The sequence below is a fragment of the Gymnoscopelus microlampas genome (genome assembly GCF_963454915.1).
Source record: "Gymnoscopelus microlampas genome assembly, contig: SCAFFOLD_85, whole genome shotgun sequence".
NCBI classification, from domain to species: Eukaryota; Metazoa; Chordata; class Actinopteri; order Myctophiformes; family Myctophidae; genus Gymnoscopelus; species Gymnoscopelus microlampas.
The window spans coordinates 87,304-103,490 of record NW_028155636.1 but is presented as its reverse complement, the minus strand read 5'-3'; the positions used below and the strand labels follow the sequence as shown (position 1 = coordinate 103,490).

Genomic DNA, 16,187 nt, shown 5'->3' with positions numbered 1-16,187 from the left:
TTTCCATTTCGTCATTTGTTTTTGCGAGTCGAACTTGTCCGCCCAGCCCAATACTTATGGAATACTTTCATTGCCGTAAGCAAGGAAATACTTCGTTTTGTTGTTACTTTTGGGTAAATGTATTTATGTATTTATTAACACTGGCATGACTGAGGTTACATTATCCAACACACAGCCTGCAAAACGGTCATTTTGAACAAGAAATCAAGCTCTCCTATTCGTTACTGTCTCACCTCTGTGCTCCAGACTAGCTGACACCTTCTCACCCACACAGTGGGGGGTTCCATTGTCTTCTAAATAGCCATTAACATCTCAATTGCACTCTGCGCAGTCAGTGAGCCCACATAATGTTGTTGTTGTAGGCAGACACAAACATTATAAAATTAGGCTAACTTGTAATGGTAACTGCAGATTCTGTATGTAAAATCTTTATTTAAAAAAAGCGTATAAAACAGCGCGATCTGTAGCGTCACACATTAAACTCTTCAGTGAAACATGGAGCCTATATGAACCACTGAAGCCACTGTCTAATTACGTGACTCCAGGGTTAGGGTTAGGGTTAGATTACGTGATCTCCATTGTGCAAAACACATGGATATCTCTTGACAAACCAATATTATATTATATAATATTCACATTATTGTCTGAGCGTAAAGCTCTCATTCTATCAGCTGTTCACGCTGATGAGAAAGCGTCTCCTCTCCTGTCCCTCTCATCTCCTTGTCAGCGTAACAAGTGAACACATCGCTATATGTTCCACAAATGTGCTCATTCCTGCGCTAAATATCTGATCTACAAACATAAAACAATCGCTGCCTGACGAGCCATATGCTTGTAGATCACATCTGTTGGCACAGCATTTTAAAACAGCGCGATCCAGTAGCAAATACTCTGTACACTGCAGTGAAAGGGTTGCCAAATTTTGCGAGAAAAATAAGCAGTCAGGTCTATGAAAAATGTTACTGCATGCATTGTGCCCTAAGAAAACAGTGAGGCATGAAACCATTGCATTGTAAATGGGGTTTATATCCGAGGCAAATTTGCAACCCCAGTCCCTGGTTAGACCTTTCTATATAAATATTTACCTAATAAAAATTATCTACAAAAGGACATGCATGAAGCTCTAATCTAAACAAGTATGAAAATATATTTATATCTGCAAAGTAACTAGTAGCCTAACTTAAGTTTTCAAATAATTGTAGTGGAGTAAAAGTGCAAGATTTGCCTCTGAGTTGTAGTGGAGTAGAAAAGTATTACCATTATAATGTAATTATATATATCATTATAATAATAATAATAATAATAATAATAGAAAGACGCCCAAAGTCGCTTATAATAAGCAGACATGGCAACATAGAATAGTTGCGCAGCAGCAAGTCTGCTGTCTACGGGCCGCTCTGTGGGGGGTCTCGAGGTGTAAAGTGCTCTAGGGAGGGGGAGAGAGGGGGAGAGCGATCAATTTAGCCGAAATAAAACGGCTGGGATGGGATACATGGTATGTATTTCATATTTATAATGAGTTAAAAAAAAAAAAAAAAACAGAGATGGTTTGAAACATATATTTAGGAAAAGTCATGAAAGGGGAACTTTCTCAGAGCTTCCTGAGAGAAGTTAAGCCACTTTCAATTCTCAAAATCGGTCCCATTGATTGCTTAGTCACGGAAGTGTTAAGCGATTAACCACCTCGGCTTCGCCTCGGTGGTTAATCGCCCTGTCGGGCTTTAAATTTCAATAATGACTACCTCCCCATGCATTATCCCTTACTTAACCATGCAGTCAAATGGCCAATAGTTCACTCCTGGCCCTTGCAAATGGAAACGGTCATTGTTTTCTTTTTTTTTTAAATTATTGTGATTTATTGCATTTGTATGCTGTCCATTAGTCAAAGCATCTGTGGACTAGTGACTCCTCAGTAAAATGTAAAATGGAATGTCACAGTTTTAAGTAAACCAATACTAAGAATCTTTGAATGGGATTGTGTGTTAATAATGTTTTGTTTGTTTTTGCATGATCAAAATTTTGATTTGCAAATTCTTATCGGTTAATCAATTCATTTTTTGTGTGTATTTACGATTAGAGGTTGGGTGTTCACTAATGTCTATGGTAATTTTATGGTAACTTTTGATTGAAAAATAAGGCCCTGCTACAAATAATAACTTCTCTAGCTGTGGTCTTTTGGAGCAGTAAGGATGAAGTCATTAGTAGACACAATTTCGGGTTTTATCGTATTTGTTGGCTGTTCACTTCATCCAATGCCATCTGCAAACTCACAACACCTTGCATCGCCTATTTTCGCCACTAAATAGGCAATTTATGAAATATTGGAAGAGGGTTTGTGCCCAATTGCAATGGTCTGAGACTAAAGAACCCTACCTCCCCCTTCGCCCCTTGCAGGAGGAAACAAACTGCAGACCACGGCGAAAGCGGATGAGATGAAGGCGGCGGAGATATCCAAGCCAACGCCACCCTCCATGGCTGCCCCAGAGACCAAGAATGATATCTCTGATTGGCTGTCTGCGGCGGCGCTAGCTGCACTGCAGAACGACGTGCAGCCTGTTGGACACGACTACGTTGAAGAGGTATTCTGACAGTTCACTTGGGTGTTGCTTGCCAAAAATAACTGATCTACATGCTAACAAGTCGCATCACGACACATTGTTAGCTTGTAGATCAGTTATTTTTGTGAGTATAAATTATATTGTGAAATTTTCCTTGGCAAAAAAGTATGCACAACTGCAGCAGCCCAAATAGGGAGACAGCTGTTTTTTGTTTAACAAACCCCACTGGCCATGAACCAGAGGGGAAGGCCAGTGCTGTGGATGTGGGGATGTAATCGTTCTATATTGCACTCCATCAAACACAAGTATAAAAGAGTTAAAATGAAGACTGGCTCTGAGTCTGCCGTACAATTGTATTTTTACGGCGTTGCTCGGCCATACCCTACCTGTCTATGAGAGGGTCTGTGTGTCACAAACCACAGGACCGATCAGTGCTAAACTTTGCATGCACGCTACACAGAATTAACTCCACTTTGGAGCCATGCTGTTGGATCCTTTAAGAGTTCAAGTTAAAAACCACTGCTATATCAGACAGGTACGTTCAACTCGCCACTGACTGGACTCATCATGGTGAAGAAAAGTCCTCCTAGAGCTGTCATTCTCAAAGCTTTTTAAAAACTTTGATGACCTCCAGTTTGGTGTGCATTAGGCCAGTGTTGCTCAAACTTTTTAATTTCAATGACCCCTCATAACTCTGAGTGTACAAATGGAACCAAATGGACCCGTACGGGTCCATTTGGTTCCATTTGTACACTCTCAAAAGTTCCAGACCTGTACGTGTCCATTTGGAACCACCTCAAGGAACCCTGAGGGTCCCTGGACCCCCACCACTGCATTAGGGTCCATTTGCTTCCATTTGTACAAAAAAGGTCAATCTATAAGTGTGGTTCTCACAACGCTTGTATACTCGGCTACTTTTGAAAATGTTTCACAATGACCCGACCACAACAAACATTTATTTCTTAAAACATCAAAGAGTCACGGCACACTCATGGCTGCTGATGCCAAACCAGTTTATTAAGGACAAGAGAACAACAAAAACATGTGTTGTTTATATCCCACATGGTTTTTGGATAATGGATATGTTTTGTGTTTTGTGCAACCTTTAAAAAAAAGTCATCGTTTTGTACTATTCTCTATTTCCCCACATAGCCCCCAAACCAGCGTACACGCAATGTATGACGCCGTACACCCAGACCCAGCAGACGCGCCAGGTGACTGCCATCAAACCGGCCACGCCCAGCCAGGCCACCTCCACCTTCTCCATCTACCCGGTGTCGTCCACCGTGCAGCCCGTACCCTCTGCTGGAGCGGCCGTAGTGCCGTCGTACTCCCAGAGCCCGACCTACAGCACCAACGCTGTCACATATTCTGGTAAGGAAATGCCCGGCCGTCACCCACACATACAAGTTACCCACACGCTAAACCCAAACGTAGTCGAGCAATATAGTAGAATGTGAGCTGCAGAAACACATTTAATTGATCTGGGTGCCATCGTTATAATAACCCATTAAAACCGGGAAAGCATCTGTCATTTTAGATTTTAGCTGTATAGCAAAACAAGTTTTAAGAACACTTAAAAGATCTCTCAATAAATGTTCAAAAATAGCAGATGTACAATCTCACAGTCATCACTTTGTGCCGCGCTGCGAGCTTGTACATCTGCTATTTTTGAATAATTTTGAATGGATGCAACGTGTTCATTACTTTGCAACGTTCCCCATACGTAGGCTGTCGCTCGTATTTGCTTGCGCAAAATTCACTTCAGTCGAACATAATTATTCAACGTACGCGAGTTGTGTCGCATCGGGCGTAGATGCAGAATCTTGTCACTCAAAACACAGTTTAGCTAGACTGCACATTTTAGAATGGAGGAGGAAGCCAGAAGTTCCCAGTGTTAAACACTGACGCATTTGATTTCTTTCTGAGATGCTGTGGCTTGTAGACTCAGAATAGGCTCTATGCACAGCAGCCATATTATCACTTTTTTCATAGGTGTTACCAATGATACTAATGAAGGCTCTGTTCCATTTAGTGTAGCACAGTGGTTTCCCACGACCCCCATAACTCTGAGAGTGTACAAATTTACATACATTTGTACACTCTCAGAGTTACACACCTGCAAGGGGCCATTTGGAAGCCCATGAGGGTCCCTGGACCCCAACTGTAGACCCACTGGTGTAACAGAGTGTTTCCAGTGAGCCAACATGCACAATATCAGCACCCTGACTCCGTTTGACCAGAATGGAACAGAGCTTTCATTAGTATCATTGGTAACACCTGTGAATGTCTTCATGATATGGCTGCTGTGAATAGAGCCTATTGCTATCTTTAAAAAATATATTTGATTGAAATGCATTTCTTCATCACTGCCCCTATTACTGCTCCATAGGTACGTCTTACTCGGGCTACGAGGCTGCCGTGTACTCTGCTGCCTCCACATATTACCAGCAGCAACAGCAGCAGCAACAGAAGCAGGCGGTGGCCGCGGTAGCCGCTACAGCAGTATATGTGGTTTCTACACTGTTACAGGTGGTCCAAATGCTGGCGACAGAGCTCCCGTCTGTGAGGAAAACCAGCTAACCACAGACACCCAGTGTCGTGAGGCCATTGTATATGGCTGTATGTATGTATGTATGTATGTGGCTCTTCAACTGCCTTGCATTAACCCACTAAGACCTGAGGAAGCGTCTGTGTCACTTTTTCATTTGAGCTAAAAAGCATTATTTTACACTTTGACTATTCAAAAATAGCAGATATACAAGCTCATAGCGCGGCACCGAGTGCCGCGCTATGAGCTTGTAGATCTGCTGTTTTTTGAAAATATATATTCTTTTAAAGCAAACAATAACTCAAATCTTTGCTTCTGGGGGTCCATGGAACAAAATATTTTGAGACGGGGGTCCGCGGCCAAATTCATATCATTTTGGGGGGTCCTTTACATTTTGCAGAATATAAATTATACAGCAGAAAATGTCCTTATGGTTCATCTTGCATATTGTGGCAATAAAAGTGATTCTGGAGGCTACCTAATCGTGACCAAAACATCCCATTGCGATCCGGCTCTAAACTGTTTGCAAACGGTGACTAATTTTAATAGCAAGACTAATAAAGTTCTCTTTTCACAGACTGGGACCAGTGTCCAGGGGCATCTGGACAGCATCACAGAGAGCCTTCAACCCTATCTGCTTGCTGTGGGTACCCAGAAGACTGTGATTCACAAGTACTTCATTGTGATTGACAAACGTGCAATCCCTTGTAAGTCACCCAGGGGTTGACACTAACGCCTGCCCGACTCACCCCTCCTCTCCCCTCTTCTAACCTCGTCTCCTCTCCTCTCCCCTATTCTCCCCTCCCCTCCTCTCCTCTCCCCTTCTCTCCTTCTCTCCTTCTCTCCATATCTACAAGCTCACTGTGAGTTTAATGTTTGGAAAATAGCAGATCTACAAGCTCACTGTAAACTTGTTGCCTTATTTTAAATAGCCGATCGACAATCTCTCTTGTCAGCTTGTAGATAACTTGTGAGCTTGTAGATCTGCTATTGTCACTATATTTATATAGTGACAAATATATATTTGTGTCTAAAATACAGTATTTTTGCTTGAAATTTTCAGCTGTGGCGTGGCTGTACACCGGATCTGATATCTTGGCCAACACAACTGTGGACTGAGGGGACCGTCCCAGACTGCACTACTGCAAGGTTTGTTTAACATAACATGACACATGTGCAAATCAAAACCTTTTAGATCTGACTATCTAATGTTAGCATATGGACATTTTCTTGTGGTCAGTCCATTGTCCGTTTTTAAGGAGGCATTGCCAATATATATACTCTGTAGCTTAACTCTTTGACTGCCATATGAACAGTGTAATAGTGTGCCACTGCTGCCAGCAAAAACAGTGATTTTTACTGTATCAGTTTGCATAGAAAAATACTGTACTTGTACTTCTATCCACTACAGCTCAGAGGCAAATATTGTACTTTTAATCCACTACAATTGTTAGAAAACTTTAGTTACTTTGTAGATTTTGGTTATTGTTTAAAAAAACATAGGGTACATTAACCACTTCAGCCCCATAAACTTGGGCTATTTGAAAATGGCAGATCTACAAGCTCACAATGCAACATGTTGTGAGCTTGTAGGCTTACAAGCTCACTTGTCAGCTTGTTGGACACTTGTGAGCTTGTAGATCTGCTATTGTCTATTGATATGCATGTACTTTCATAGCTTTGTGTCTAAAATATTGTATTTCTTTTTTTTACAGCTCCTGCTGCGGACCCAGGTGACAGACACACCATCCCAGACCTACTGCAAGGTGTGTAACTATCTGATGTTGGCTTATTGACATTGTCTTGGGGTCAAATACTAGGTTGTGGGGGTCTGTGGTTTAATGCATAGGCAAAAAAATGGAAGCTCTTTGACACTACAATAGTTTGAGAACCACTGGTATTCAGGTGACAAGTATATGTTGCTTACATTTTCTATAGTTGTCAGCTAATAATAATACATTTTATTTATAACGCACTTTACATTCTCCCGGATGTCAGAGTGCTACAGATTAAAAGCAGAGCATAAAAACAGCATAGGCAACAAAACAATTACAATAGACCCAACCAGGCTAAACTAAAGGGCCAACTTTTAGAAATTAAAACTCAATACGAAAAACAAACAAAGTCCATGAAAAATTAGAAAAATGCTTTTTTTAAAAGGTAGGTTTTTAGTCCATTTTTAAAAGCATCAGTGGACTGTGGCGCTCTCAGGTGGTCTGGGAGGGCATTCCACAGACATGGGGCTGTGTGGCAGAAGGCCCGGTCGCCCATGGTGCGGAGGTTGGTGTCAGGGACAACAAGAACGTTGGTGTTGTTGGAGCGGAGGCTTCGGGTGGCAGGTTTTGGGGTGAGGTGTTCTTTGAGGTAGGGGGGGGGGGGCGTTGCCATAAATGCACTGATGGGTGAGAAGGGAAATCTTGTATTCGGTCCTGAAGGAGATGGGGAGCCAGTGAAGTGAGCGGCGGGTGGGTGTGATATGGTCATATTTTCGCACTCTCATCAGGACCCTAGCAGCGCTGTTTTGGATGTATTGGAGCCTTTGGAGGCTCTTGTTAGGGATCCCGATGAGTAGTGCATTGCAGTAATCCAGCCTGGAGGAGATAAAGGCGTGGACGAGTCAGCTGACTGAAAGGTGATAATAGGGGGGTGATTAGAGGTGTGGTTATCCATATGTGGCCAATATTTCAGCACAATATGACAGTTTTCAAGATGGATCTTGGCACTGTTTCTTTGCTATTGTCCAGTTTATAGAAAGCTATATGCTGATAGCCATCATTGCTTTGTGTTTGTTTAGTAACAGGGAACAGCCTGTCTCTGCAGGTCCTTTTTAAACAGAAAATTAAGGGTGTGTTGGCAATTTCATCCAACCATAATCAACAACTTGATTGTATAGGATGTGTCCTGTATGCGTTCTCTCTCCTGATTGGATGAAATTGGTCTCTCAAAATCACAATTTAGTTTTAAAGGCAGTTACTGTATTCACCCAGAAGCAGTATAATAGCAGTCGCACCCCTACTTAAGTAAGACTGTGTTTGCATGCTGGTACAGTGGTGTAGTTAACTGGTATAGTTTCTGTGTTTTCACGTCGTGGATGCAATGTATTATTTAGTATATTCGTTTCCATTTGAAAGTATGCTTTAATAAGTACCTGGCATACAAACATGCTCACTTCTGTGTGCCTACGTGTCTTTGGGTCATTCCAGGGCCAGTGTTTAAAGGAGGAGTTCACCCAAAAAATGACTTATTTTCTATCAATTGCACACCCTATGAAGCCTTGAATCCATGGATTATTTTTTGTTTTTGTCGCATTCCTAAGCCAATAATTTGATTCTCGTCTCCTACCAGCTAATGTATCCGGTAGGAGACACAAAGTAGATTATTTGTGTCTCCTACCGGAAATACACACGGTCATCAAATTATTGTCTTAGGAATGCCACAAAAACAAAAATAAATCCATGAAATCAAGGCATAAATCACAGTATTATTCATATTGTAGCATTGTTTTGTCTTTTTTCATAACTATTGATTGTGAAGCATTTGTTTGAAAAGAACACTAACACTTGTTTCCCTGTTTTTCAGAAGCCGTCCAGCACTGACATGTTTTTTTGCCTTTAACCTTTTTCTACTTTTCAGGAATGTTCTTTGTGAATAATTGTCATATTTCTAAGATAATTGCATTCCATTTATGTTGTGGCTCGTGAACCGGTAGTACCCAATTTCTATACACAATATTGGCCATCCCTGAATTTAATAACAAACTCACACATGAAATAATCAATTCTAACAAATGCATAACAAACTATTTTGGATTGTATACTGCCTTTTCATGACCCACTACCTTATATTTACATGTGCATGTTGTAAATGTTTAACTCACCATTTGTTTTTAGGGCTGTAAGACTGTAACACTTATTAGGACTAAATTATTTTTTAATTCATTTTGACAAAAAATGTAATTTTATTCAAACAGCCAATATACACTTATTAAAATAGGACTTAATTTCCTAATTAAACTAATAAATGTAATCCCAAAATAATTATGGAAAATGTTACACATTGATTCATTGATAAATACAAAATTAGATATCTACAAAATACACTTTGAGATAATTAACTTAATCAATATAGTTGCAGCCCCACAATTTGTACCTATTTTTTCAGAATGTTACATGTTGTTTAATAATATATTAATATATTTACCAGGAGCTTGCTTGATCCCCTTTTTTAACAAATGGGTCGGTGCAAGAATTTTTTTCCCCGTGCACTCCTAAATTGGCTGAAATAGGAGGCGGGTTTTTTGCTTCACCCTGGAAAATATTGAATTTACTTAAAAGTTAGAATATAATTTTGGATAATAACAGTAATAGTAGTAATAATAATCATTATAGCATCAACAATATATCTGTCAATAATAAACTGTTTACAGGCATTGTAATAGTTACCATACTATATAATTGTATAATTATCAATAATAACTATAATTAACCTATATATAGAATCATAAAATATAACCATACTATTATTACATATATAATCATAATAACAACAACTATAATAACAATAATTGATAGGACATTATACCAAATATATTGATGGTGTTGCTTACAGTAAAGGTACCAATAATACAATTGTGTTAATAAATACTTTAAACTATATCTGCTCTGCTTTGTCTCTACTTATTATTCTTTTTACCATGTGGTTGAAAAGTGAATCTATATGTTTGGTAATGTATTTAGTCGCATGTATTTAACATTTACAATGAATACAGATGTGTGTTTTTTTTTTTTGGAATTACTATTCATAATCAGAAGGGTTCTTCACTACTAAAGCTGAACAAAAAGTGAAACTTTGGAATGTAACATCTCTTAATACCTAAGCCCATACACATATGAACATATTACACAAAAGTTTTTTGTTTAACTGACAATAATTTTTGCCTTCTACAATCTGGTGTTTTAATTTATTTGACCAACTTATCCACTTAACGGTTTGATCCATGCAAGAGTCAAAGCTTGTAATTGAAAGTGTTGTCAGACTATAATCTCTGCCTGCTGGACAAAATGGACTTCAATCCCTCTACTGTGTGTAAAACTGTGAAGCAATCTACATGGACATTAGAGCTTAACCAAAACTCCTGCCTGGTGATGACAACTCTGTCACAATGTAGGCTAAACAATAGTTTTTCATTGTGGTATTGACGCCATTCAGTAACATTGATGTGCCTGATATGCTGGGGAGTATCTATTTTACAATATACAAAATGGTATGGCTTCAACCCAGCTACTAGCCAGGTCAACATGTATCGTAATGGTTCCACATGTATTATATGGTGAGACATTCCCAAGTACATTACAAGGTATTTAATATCTATTATCAGGCTGGGGGAAAATAGGTGCTGAATCGTATACTCACAAAACATGACATCATAATATAAGGAAAACGTGAAATGTCTTCTGAGTATTTACAACTTGTTTGCAAATAGCAGATATGCCATTTACTCTATATACACAGGGTATTGTCTCCTCAATATCTCAGATCAGAACAATAAGGTAAAAAAAAAGGCAAGTTTGCTTTAACAATAATTTATTTTGAGATCTTCAACACCACTGGAGACTGGACTGTGAACTATGTGACGATGGATTCCTTGGACCCCCATGGCCGCAACCCAGAACTCTGCGTCGGCGCAACCACACTTTGCAATTGCCCTGAATTGTGAAAATTCTAGTTCAGTCTTATGCTAGATGTGCTCCTGTTTCTGCTCAACATTGTAACAGGGCCTTTTATTTATATGGTATATATTTTACCACGAATGTTCGTATTTTACCACGAATGTTCCATTTTCGTATGAAAATCTTGTACATATTGTGTGTCTTGTGACGATTGGGTCCAATATTTAGTTCAGTAACCATGGAGCTAAGGAATGGTTCAGAAGCTGTGTTCACGTTCACAAAATGAATATTGGAATTGGTCTATTTGTTCTATTTGATGCCTCTTTGTTATGCATCTTTTGGGAGGCCAAATACAGGCTTATATTTTTGTAACTGTCATTATTCGACTGTTCTCTTGGGATAAAAAAAACTAAAACAAAACAAAACAATTAAACGTCAACGGTATAGTTTGAATTAACGGCTTGCTCCTCCGGACGCGAAACGTAACGTCTGGGGGGTGACAGATACATTTTTTACACCCACCCTTTGTTATTGTGGTCCAAGTGAAGACGATGATTACTTTTAATTGAAAGTCATGTGTAATAATTAAAAGTAACTTCCCCTACACTGTCTATGAATTGACCTTCCTTCTCTCCGTGTCTTCCGGGTTGCAGTTGGAGGTTCTTCACCTGCTGTCTCCAGAACAGAAGGCTGAGCTGCTACTGAGGCCTGAGGTTGCAGGCCTGGACAACGGGACCCTCAGCCTGATCTTCCACAGCTTGATGACCGGTGGTCCTGGGCCCACCCCCACCTCCACCCCCAGATACACATACACCTCACATAGCCCCTACTCACCACCACCACCACCACAGAATAGCTTCAGAGAGGTTGCATAGCTTTAAATATTATACATTTCTTTCATCCAATTAAACTTTTACCAGATTGTTGATGGTAATCTTCATAACCTTAAACAATATTATTTTGTTCTTTTTGAAACACTTGCAGGTGGTGAATGGGTTGATGGGAGCTTTCAGACCTGTTGGGAGCCTCGTCAGTGAGTTTGTGTCTCTCACACGTGAGGTACATACAGCGTACATACATATACTATATGCATATATGAGAAGCCAATTACTTGTTTTTATATGACTAGTTTATTATGGTTATGCATATTACATCTGCTAACCTGACATGACCCTGGCATTCCTATCTATCTGTTGCTCTCCAGAGAAATGTATCCGAGATCGGAAGCATGACTCTGACCCAGACCCTGCTGAACTGGACCCTAGCTGAGCTGGCTGGCATGTACACGCCACATAATACGTCCATAGCCCAACCAATGGAAGAGTTTGATGTGACAAATGTGGAGGATTGGTTCAACCATGTTGTACCGCCACTATTACAGAGATTCTTACCCCATGGGCAACTCCCTGACCAAATCAAGTATGCCTTCCACCAAGTGTTGTAAGTACAATTCATATTCTTTCATACAGTGAGTAGATGCATGTACAGTCCAGCGTCCATGTCTTTCCAATTATGTTGTGCAGGCTAGTCTTGACCAAAGTCACAGATTTTCCTGGATGAGCCGAACTAGTTTAATTAAGAGTGCCGGTGGTGTTAGTGGACTTCTGTTTCCTTTCACATTCAACACAACACAACACAAAATAATGGAAATCAACAAAAGGGCAACGTTTATTTATGGATTAACTCAAAACGTTTCTTTGAATATTACATGCGAGATAGCAAATATTGAGTGAGTAATAACTGGAATTGTTGATTGTAACCTTAAACAAGTGACCCAAGCAAGGCAGGACACAAAGATTACAAAAGGAAAGACAAACACAAGCCCTTTACTAAGATGTGAACACAGGGTAGGTGGCTGAACAAAGTTAAAATTATTAAAGGGAACTTAAATACAAACCGACACAAGGAATTTGTCACTTTGTGATAGTGAACCTAACAAGACAAAGGTCAACAATGTCCTGCTTTTGGAGTGATAACAAAGGTCAGCCTCTGGGCACCCTCTGGTGGCCATCCAGAAATATTGCAGGTTATGTCCTTTGTAAGTCCCTTGTTTCGTCCACTGTCCATTATCTATGAATATGATGCTGATTATTGTGCTTGCTTGTTGAACAGCTATTTGGACATGGGCAATGACACCACTGAGGTCCAGGACACTTGCAGCATCACCCTTGAAGAAAGATCATGTGGCGTGAGAAGGCTTTATTAATTGTTTCTGAATTTCTTTAATTTAAATGTATTACACAAAGGATTCCAGATTCTATTCTAGATGTCGTTGGATAGGAAAGTCATGCCTGTACATCCATTATCCTTCTCCCCATCTCTTCTACCAGCTTACCAACGCAGTGGAAAATGTGGCCCGTTTCATGCACTGTGCTGCCCGTAGCAACCTCACTATGTCAGAGTCGATGATACCCAGGAGAACCTGGAGGACCCAGACTTCATCAGGATGTGGTTCCAGATCAAACTGCTGCCTCTGCTGCCTACAGTTCCCATAAGCCTCCTCGACTGCCTCAGCTTTAAGAACTTCACCTGTCCTGTTTACCAATCCCTGTGAGTTGTCCCGTTTATAAAGGGAATGCTATCTTCTCTAGAACATAACTGTTTCCCAAACATTTTCAGCTTGAGACCTGAAAGATACATTTGGTGACTTCCTGGGACCTAAACTTTTAAGAAAAATCATTATGAATTATAAAGTATGCATATTTAAAAAATGTATTTCTTAAAATCTTCTGAAAATCTTTTGTATTCCTTTTCCTTTTCTTTAATTTCTGAAAATCTGTTGATTTAAAAAACTTTACCTTACTTTAATTCATAAAACCTGGTCTGTGACCCAAAAATGGGTCAAGAGTAAGACCCTACGTTTGGAAAACACTTATAGTCGAAATACACAAAATAGTCCCGGAATAATGATACATTTCTTTGCATTGCTGGGTCCAGAGTAAAAGATCTGAGTCATCATATGCGTCTCATGGATCCTGATCACAACCACAGCCCAGTGATGTACGAACACTTCATCCATTCCTTCTTGCTACATCACAACACGTCCGGTAAGTAGCCATAGCTAGAGACAAGCTCAGAGGACCATTTGTCTGCAGATGTACAGGAATTTCTGTTGCTTTCAGGGTACATTTTTGAGTAAAACATTACTCTATTCTAATACTATACTATTATAGCCTACACTGACTTGTGTATTTATCTTCAGATCCTCAGTGTGTCTCCTCATCCAGCCATAGTGCAGAATGGCTGGAGGAGAACTTTGGATTCTTCTCCATGTTCGCCCCCATCACAGACTTCTATGACCTCAACCGTGACTTCTCTGGAGTGAGTGTGGATAATCTGAACATTTTTACTGAAAACATTGATTTGATTGTTTGTACTTGACACTACAATTTCAGTAACTTAATAACCTTTCAACCTGGCGTATATTTTGGGCATGTCATCACAGGATTGCAAGATTTTCAAAAACGTAATAGCTGATTTGCGAGTGCGACATTATAATTCGATTACGTATAAAATAGGGCTTCAGTGGTTAAATCTCATATCCTGCCCTCTCCTATTATGTCCTGTCTGTCTGTCTCTTGTCTTAAACGTGTCCAGATGGAGGTTCTACACCTCCTGACTCCGAAGCAGACTGCAGAGATGCTGCTGGTGCCTACTCCTCCAGAGAAAGACGTCATCATCCATGCAGTGTTTGACCATCTGACACAGTCTCAAGGAGACTTTCCTGAGTTCCTGCACCACCTGGTTCTGCTCGCTAGAGAGGTAACCTCATCTGTAGAGCGTCTTATGACAGCTTAAAAAACGTACAGCAAAATATAATAGTAATTATAATAATTATTATTATTATTATAATGCATGGACTTTTATCCACCCTGTGATGTCTACCAAGTCATGTGAGTGTGTTGTGATGATGTTAAATGGCTTACATTTTAAAGGGGCTACACCATGAATGTAAAAAAATATATATTATATATAAATATTGCCCGCCAACAACCCTGGCGTATTTCATCCAATTAAATGATAACTTCATGAAGACATTTGGAAAGTCTGTTTCCAATGTATTTTGCATTGTATTCTTGCATGTGAGGCTGTTGTCCTTTTACCATAATATTTAATATTGTCTGACCACATTACCACCAAGATAAAAGTCTTGTAAATGTATTGCATGAATGAACAGGTATCGCAAATAAAGTGATTCCAGTTGCATTTCTGATCTGGTGTCCCGTCTAATATGTCTCTATCCACTAATATGTCTCTATCCACAACGTCAGGCCTATGTCAGTGAGTCGTTCATCCCAGAAGAGAAAGTCCAGGAGCTGGGGCCTGCGTCACGCAACGCCACTACTGATGACATCAGCATGTGGAACATCACACAGATTGACACACTGTGTTCTTTAATGGACTCTTCAGATGGGGAGTGGGATTCAGCTCTGGTAAGTATACAAATGATCTTTCATTGATTGATGGTGTTATTGACAAAAATGCATGGGGCGGCAGTGGCTCAGGAGGTAGAGCGTCTGTCTGTCTGTTTGTCTGTCTGTCTGTCTGTCTGTCTGTCTGTCTGTCTGTCTGGCTGGCTGGCAGGCAGTGTAATCAGTGTAGAAGTGAGAAAACATAATGCATTGTGATTATATTTACACGTTTTTGCATGTGTGTTCGTAAATGTGTGCAGTACATGTATATGGCACTAACACATTTTTTGTCACCATCAAGGCCAAGGCCATCATTTCCAAGTATCTGACTAAGGCGGGCAACAGTCTTGGCAGTGCAGAGCTCAGTTGTGTCAAGGGACCCAACCTGTGTTCCCTGGATACCAGTGTCCTACAGACCATCTCAGAGGACACCCTCAGGTGAGGGGTGTTGGGGAGGGAGCCAGTAGTATCGTAAATCATGTTTACTTTAGTATTTCTTCACTACTTGCACACACTTGAACATCGACATTAATGCAAAAAACTATTATTATAAAAAAATAATTGGGAATATTAGTGGGCTTTATTGACAATGTATAGTAGAGCGAGACAGGAAACAGGGAGAGAGAGATGGGGAATGACATGCAGCAAAGGTTGTCGGGACTGGGATTCAAACTCGCGACACTCTGTCAGACTGTATTAGAGCCTATATATGGTATGCGCCTGGACCGCTAGGCCAACGGGCGCCCCACCCAAAACTATTTTTAACCTAATTAACCCTGGCATCCGTATTTTGGGCTGGCAAAAATAAGAATCAATTATTATTTTATAGAAATAAAAGTCCTAATAATAATAATTCACGCATTTTCACAAATAAAAAAGAAAGTAGTAAAATTAGCATACATTTCTACAAGCAACATCGTACAACAAATTATAAAAGAGTGATGTGTGTGATTCCATGACATATTAGCCAAAAGGTAAATAAGATATGTAAGGGACT

The 16,187-nt window shown here is 40.0% G+C and overlaps 1 protein-coding gene and 1 long non-coding RNA gene across 2 annotated transcripts; both read left to right on the top strand.

The window, feature by feature from the left end:
• The first annotated feature begins 12,158 nt into the window (after positions 1-12,158).
• On the top strand, positions 12,159-13,178 carry LOC311041347. Its single transcript, XR_014600398.1, has 3 exons — positions 12,159-12,218; positions 12,891-12,966; positions 13,109-13,178. It is a non-coding gene; the product is annotated as an uncharacterized lncRNA (long non-coding RNA).
• A 543-nt stretch (positions 13,179-13,721) lies between these two features.
• On the top strand, positions 13,722-15,632 carry LOC311041343 (uncharacterized protein; the record flags this gene model as incomplete). The annotated part of the gene is made up of 4 exons (XM_084086251.1): positions 13,722-13,825; positions 13,981-14,099; positions 14,376-14,540; positions 15,492-15,632. Exons 1-4 carry the CDS (start codon positions 13,738-13,740, stop codon positions 15,630-15,632), a joined length of 513 nt encoding a protein of 170 aa, XP_083942377.1. The 5' UTR covers positions 13,722-13,737.
• Positions 15,633-16,187: the final 555 nt, after the last annotated feature.